At 40.0% G+C, this 6971-nt stretch overlaps 1 protein-coding gene across 1 annotated transcript in view; it reads right to left on the reverse strand.

Annotated features, from left to right (window-relative positions):
• Positions 1-3011: 3011 nt before the first annotated feature.
• LOC109967668 (uncharacterized) overlaps positions 3012-6971 on the reverse strand; it is a 7272-nt gene continuing 3312 nt past the window's right edge. Inside the window, exons 2-5 of the mRNA XM_020613411.1 lie at positions 5685-6145; positions 5420-5575; positions 4333-4425; positions 3012-3938 (exon numbers count right to left, since the gene is read on the reverse strand). Coding sequence (XP_020469067.1) covers positions 3639-3938; positions 4333-4425; positions 5420-5575; positions 5685-6032 — 897 coding nt within the window. The 5' untranslated portion in view covers positions 6033-6145 and the 3' untranslated portion in view covers positions 3012-3638. The remainder of the gene's footprint in view (positions 3939-4332; positions 4426-5419; positions 5576-5684; positions 6146-6971) is intronic.

Genomic DNA, 6971 nt, shown 5'->3' on the forward strand with positions numbered 1-6971 from the left:
TCGGCAGCTCCTGGGGCAGGTCCAACTTCCTGATCTGGAGCAGGAAGTACATCCTCTGCTGTGCCTTCTTGGTGACTGGCTGTCCCCAAAAACACGCGTAGTCTGGAAGGTCAAACATCCATGACCTCACCCCTCCTGGATCTGAGGTCTGACAGTTCAGAAGTTTCCAGCACTTAAATGTAGAATTTGAATGGAATTTGACCTAAAAACCTGGATGGAAACTTTGCTTCTGTCTGCAGAGGAACTGGAGACAGTCTGATAACACTGTGATCCTCTCTGCTGAAGCGTGACCTTGGCAGAGGGATACGTTACAGGATCAGTCCCGACTGTAAATAAATCTGAATGGAAGCCGGTTTACAATGTGTGTGTGTGTTTGTGTGTGTGTGTTAGCTCTGTTACTCAGCACAGCACAGGCGTAGCTCGACAAGACAACAACCTGATGAAGTGACGTATGAATTCCTCTCTCTCTCAGTGGCTGCTTCCTGCCTCCAATCGCCCTGCAGCAGCACCTGCCAGGTAGAGCGGGTGACCCAGGTGTGGATGAGGCACAGAGGCAGGAAGCGAGACACCTGACACCTCTGGCTCTGTTCGAGGAGCAGCAGACGCTGGAAGGTCACAGGACTCTGCTGGAGGAGGTAACAGTCACAGGAACACACTCCCACTGGTGCAGCTGTCGAACAGGAGGTGTGGGTGAAGCTGGACCTTAGAAGGAAACACTTGCTTATTTCATAGGGCAAATAACTGGGGATCATATCTGGTTGCAGGATTTTTTAAAAATGAAGCTTCAGATATATGTACACAAGAGATTTGAATCATAATGTGTATGTGTCATGATTAATGAATTTTACCTATTGACCAGATATGAAAATATTACGGTGGCCCTGAAGTGCAACCTCAAAATTGTTAGCAATAGCAAATTTAGCATCCACAATTTAATTAGATGCATGGTTTTCCTTTTTTTTTAAATCAGCATTTATTTTCAAATGGACAAAAAAATGAAATATTGCACCTCCACCACCTTTTTTTTTTGTTTTATTTTTATATTTTGTCACTAGGTTTGTGACTTGTTTGAGGCAAAACTGGGACATTAAATAAAATCTAAATGTGTTTTCCAGTTGAGTCTTATCGAGGCCAACCTTCGGGCGTCTCTGCATCTGGATTTTGAGCGACTGCAAGAAGCTGAATTCCTCCGTCAGCAGGAGAACAAGCAGCTACGGCAAGACCTGTGTTTCCTGAGTCTGAGTCAGCGTGTTGCCAAGTACATACACGCAAAAACTCCAACACTAAAGGTCTCGGTATGCTTCACACAGCATCTGACGGAAGGTTCAAGGCTTCAGTCGACAACTTTCAAACACATCTGACAGTCACACAAACGGCACATGGCGACTGAGCAGAAAGACTAAATTAAATCAGGCTCAGGGCCCAAAATTAACGTTGTATGACAGTGAAACCATGAGAGGTGATGTGTCTTGTCACCCCATCGCCTCCCATCTTCTATTCAGTACACTGAGAAAAGAAGATATCATTTATTCCATTTCTCCAGAAACAAAAAGCAAAACCAGTGAATCACTTGCTCAACTTTGATCTACAAAGTCAAACAATATTTCAGCCGTACGTTCGCTCACCTTTCTCACATGATGAGTAAAAAGAACTGCAATCTTTCTGTCTACCATTTCTGTTTGGATCAGTGATACAACTTTGTCTCATCATCTCCCACAGATCCTGGGCCAGCAGCTACTTCAGGGCATTTCCCATGCACATCTACTGTCTACCCATCCAGGCTGCCAATTATAGGAGGAGGAGGTGGGGGCTGAAGAAGAGGAGATGAGGGGATGCAGCTTCACACCATGGCAGCCTGAACTCTGTTCAAAATACTGTTGTTCTTGATGCTGATCTTATTTTTTATTTACTTACCTGTGTCATCCTGTGGCTTCTTAATGTGCAGGCAAAATGTTTGCAATATAAACCTGAAACCTTTCCACAGTGTTAATGGCAGGGCTGGTGATTCTTCCAGAAGCCTTTTTTGTTACCATATCTTGAAATTGAGTTGTCAAGGTATTAAAGAGACAAGATCTCGTCAAGGACAATTTGTAACTGGACTGTTACTGGGCGACAAGTTAGCAATTGTTTTGGAACAAGGTATCTTGTCCTCTTTGACAATTATTTTATTTTGTATAAAAGCAGTACTTAAATGTTTTATCATACAAGGTCTGAGTTTATGTAATCATGGCCACTGGTTATTAGATCTGACAGCCGTCTCCCCGGCTGTTGCTGGAGCACAGGTCCAGAGACAGGTAGACGGGTAGACAGGCAGACAATTAGACAGGTAGACAAGAAGACAGGTAGATGGGTAGACAGGCAGACAAGAAGACAGGTAGACGGGTAGACAGGTAGACAAGAAGACAGGTAGATGGGTAGACAGGCAGGTAGACGGGTAGACAGGTAGACAAGTACACAGGTAGACAAGAAGACAGGTAGACAGGCAGACAAGTAGACAGGTAGACAGCATTAAATTTTTTCAGGTAAATCTTATCCCCTTCTTTGGGGTAAATGTTATCCCTATAGTTGGGGTAAATCTTATCCCCTTCTATGGGGTAAATGTTATCCCTATAGTTGGGGTAAATCTTATCCCCTTCTATGGGGTAAATGTTATCCCTATAGTTGGGGTAAATTTTATCCCCTTCTTTGGGGTAAATGTTATCCCTATAGTTGGGGTAAATTTTATCCCCTTCTTTGGGAACATTTTTAGCCCCATTTTTAAGGCAAATTTTAACCCAATTTTTTAGTTAAAGAGTACCTAAACTCAAAAGCTAATAAACAATCAACTTATTAACTAAAAATATATTATTAATAATATTATTTTAGCAGGCAATTTACCAAAGTACATAATAATAATAAATCAATACCTTTAACCATTATTCAGAAGAGGTTCAAGACATTTAACAGACAGAAGACAATGCTGAGATCAACTTCATTAAAACATGTTTTTTACTAAAATCTTAACACTTAAAATGCAGAACATTTCATCTCCACACTCACAGCCCTCATCTCTGAACACCTGACTCACTTGAGGTATCTAAAAATGCATTTTTTTGTACAAAGATACAACCGTTTTTAATGTTTGGATGCTGCTTTGAGCACCAGACAGAAGACAAATATACATTTGACTTTGGAAAAAACTGTCCCTTCATAAACCATTGCACAAAGAGGTGAGAGGGAAGGCAATAAGATGAGGAGGTTAACAACTTCAATGTGGCAGTTTCTTGAACAATACTGTGCAATTTTGTGTTGTTGAGGTCATTAAGAACTTCTGTTTCATTAAGAACAAATGTTTCTGATCAACTATTATCCCATTGCTATAGGACATACAATTGTATAGGATGTCAATGGCTTCAAAAGTGCATATCCAATTATAGATCAATAACAAGAACAATGTGCAAAGCTCTGCACAACTGGATCACAAAACACTGTCACAATATGATCTATTCATATCATCAACATGACATTAAAGTTAAAGTACTCAAAAATAGTCAAAAATAAAATAAAAATATAAATGTAAATTAAATGTAAAATATAAAAATCAAAAAATGTTTTATAAAAACAAAATTCAGACTTTTTTTCCACAGTATGCAAACGGTTCACTCCATTAGTTTGTTTTTAAGGGTTTGGACCTTTTTGAGTATCTTTGCTCCATCAAGCTCTAGCAAAAGTTTTTGGAATACTTCAAAGGTGTTCTTTAGCATCTTGGGATACTCTAGGTTGAGGGCATAGATTAATCCCATCAACAGCATGCATGCACGGGTTCGGTTTCCACACCTGCTCAGCACTTGGTTACCCTCGATCACAATTCTCACTTCTGCTGGATTGTGATCAGCCATGGGATTGTGGACAACAAGCACCTTCATGGCTTGATCCATGGGGCCCTCCAGTTCATCATACTAGATAAAAACAGATAAAGCACATACATTTTAATCTACAGATAATAAAAAGATGACATTCCAATACATTTCAATTGGTCAAGGAATACATTTTTACACAAGCTGATTTTTAATCAGCAATTTAGTTTGATTCATCAAATTATTAAACAAGTATTTAAAAAACTGGTTAAAATCAGTGTTTAACGATAAGGGTTAATAAGGGGCAAGGAAAAGGAAAATAATGGGAGAGGAGAAAAATAAGGAGTAGAAATAAGTGATAATAAAAGGAAAGGAGGGAAGACATAAAGAATGAATAGAGGAGAAAGAGGAGATGAAAGAAGAGAAAGATAATGAGCAGACAAGAGATAGAAGATGAGAGGAGAAAGAGGAGAGAACTTAACATTTAAAAACATACTTGGCAATCTTGGAAGAGGTCCTCCTGGTGTTCCCCAAGGTATTCAATGAGGCAACAGACAACAGTATCCCTTTTTTTCTCAACGCTCTGGGACTGTAAGGAAATGCATCTTACTGACAAGATAACCCAAAATATCACTCATCTATCAGGTTTTAATCTATATGATGAAAAAAATAATTTATACAATACAATTAATTTATTTAGGGCCGTTTCACACTGGGTTCCTGGAAATGTTTTCGAGCACACTTGGCCCGGGAAACGGTTGGTTCTCGGGAACACTTGCAGAGGTGGTCTGGGAAACATTTCAGGGCATGGAAGGTTGGACTTTTCGGACAGCGTGTGACATTTAACACCTTGTTACACACGTCACTCACCGTGAGCTGCAGTCAGATAATGGTTTGTAATGATATGAGGTTAACAAATAACATATTAAAAATAGTTACAGCGCCTGATCTGATCAAAGAGCAAACTAATGTCAGTGCAGCCAGACAAAGAAACTCGCATCGGGCGAGAGTAAGCCCTGTGTGCATTTCTCGCTCCCACACACACACACACACACATCCACAGATAGACGTGCATTGAATCTACCTTAAAAACAATAAAAGACGATGGTTATGGTAATAAATTGAACTTTTATTTGGAATTTTCAATAAAAACATCCACACTAACAGGTGGATGTATCAGTTGTTATGGTAACAAAGTGTTCCCGGGAACAGAAGGATTATACCAGTGTGAACACAAACCTGCGGGGGATTAGGGAGCGGGAGAAACTGCTGCCCCGGGGCAAGTGTGCCCAGAAACTTTCCCGAGAACCCAGTGTGAAACAGTCCTAATGTGTCTGTGGTATAGATTTTGCAAGGCATTGCTCCTTTGCACATAATAGAAATCAACACATTGAAGTAATTGATGACATTGATTACATCAAATCACCTCAGCACTGCACAAAAAAGGAGAGGTCCTGACCAACTTGCCAAACTAGTGTGTCGAGTAGATACATTTTTTAAAATTGCTTCAGTGTATACAAACTTTGCTTCACTTCCACACCCTTGCACTGCATTTGTGTGAACAAAATTATGTAATAATATACCTCATTAACAGTGTCCAGAAGGGGATGCATCCTGGAACCAACAGCTCCTCCTTTGGCACGCATCAGCTGCAGGAGACGCGGTGTGTAAGCATCAAGTTTCCGCATGAACGTGTCTTCCAGAGAAACCGTTGTGATACGACGGAACTCTTCTTTGACCTAGTAAATTAGTAAATGAACAACAGAAAAAACTTTCAACTGTTAAGAAGACAAATGTTTCTGTACATTTGTTTTGTTTGAAAAAAAAAAAAAATCCAAATAGTTTTACCTGAAGCTCAGTGAATGCAGGCCACCTCTCTTTTAAGACACTGATAGCTGGATTGAGAGTCACCACCTCCAGTCTTCGACTTGAAAAGGTTTTCGACATTTTTTCTGTGATTATTTTTGCATTGTTCTTCTTTTGCACCTCATTGATTAATTCCAGTCTCCCCTTCTCCAATGTGTCTTGGTTTTCCCCAATAGGATGTGGAGGGAGATAATTAACCTCAGCTTTCTTTGCCTTCTTTACATTTTTTGCTGGGGTTGCATCAATTTGTAGCTTTCGCTTTAATGTGTTTACTTCAATTTCAGGATAGGCATACTTCCGTGTTCTCAGCTTGGCACGGTGATTATGCATCTTGTACTTGATTCGCTGCTGCCAGCCATACAGCCCTGCAGGCTCCTTAAGACAGGGGAACTTTTCAACAAGAGCTTCAGCCACTGTCAGTATTTGCTGGCTTGAAGGGTAGGCTGTATAGGAGAATATGACATTGGCCAGGTCATGCATTATTGCAGATTTAACACTTGGATCTCTGAAGAGTGTTCCAGAGTCATGATATAACTTGTTTGCTTCTACAAGGATGATTTCAATATCACGAGAAAACTGAGGGACCTGAAATGGCACTGGCCATTGAGCAGAGCGGAATGACATTGGAAGAATAATAGTATCCTGTGAGCTGCATGATGTGCTGCCATCTATATCTGGGGGTCCTTCATCATCTGCAAGGTAGACGTCTGCTGAACTAGAAGAGGATAATCCTGATTCATCTAAGGGATGCATATCGAGGAAGATCATCGGCTCTTTTTTTATCACTTTCACTGTGGCCTTGTCATGCAAATCAGCAGTTGACGTGACACTGAAAAATTGGTTGCCAAAATCTTTGTCTTCATATAACAGCCCTAATTCCGACTGTAACTGGAATGTTTCAGAAATGATTGAAATAAGCTCCTCCACTGTATCAGGAATTCCTGATGGAAGCACCAACTTTCTTATATCATCTTCTTCGATGATGACTCGTAACTGGATTGCCATTATTGTTTGGGTTATGCTGTCATCACCTGTAAGGAAAGAAGAGAACAGAAAAAGTTAAAAGTTGATACATTATCTTTCCATTAACAAGTTGTGTGTATTAAAGAAAAAAAATGTACATAAAGAACAAGCTTTTGTCCTTGACAATATTAATTAGGGAGAGGGAAGATGAAATGAGGAGTGAAGCACAGAGCAGGGCAAGAGTTTACAAGGTTCCAATATATTGTCCCTGATAACTTCAGATCATTAATAGAATGACAAAAAAAA

This window comes from Monopterus albus, unplaced genomic scaffold (genome assembly GCF_001952655.1).
Source record: "Monopterus albus unplaced genomic scaffold, M_albus_1.0 scaffold134.1, whole genome shotgun sequence".
Classification (NCBI taxonomy): Eukaryota; Metazoa; Chordata; class Actinopteri; order Synbranchiformes; family Synbranchidae; genus Monopterus; species Monopterus albus.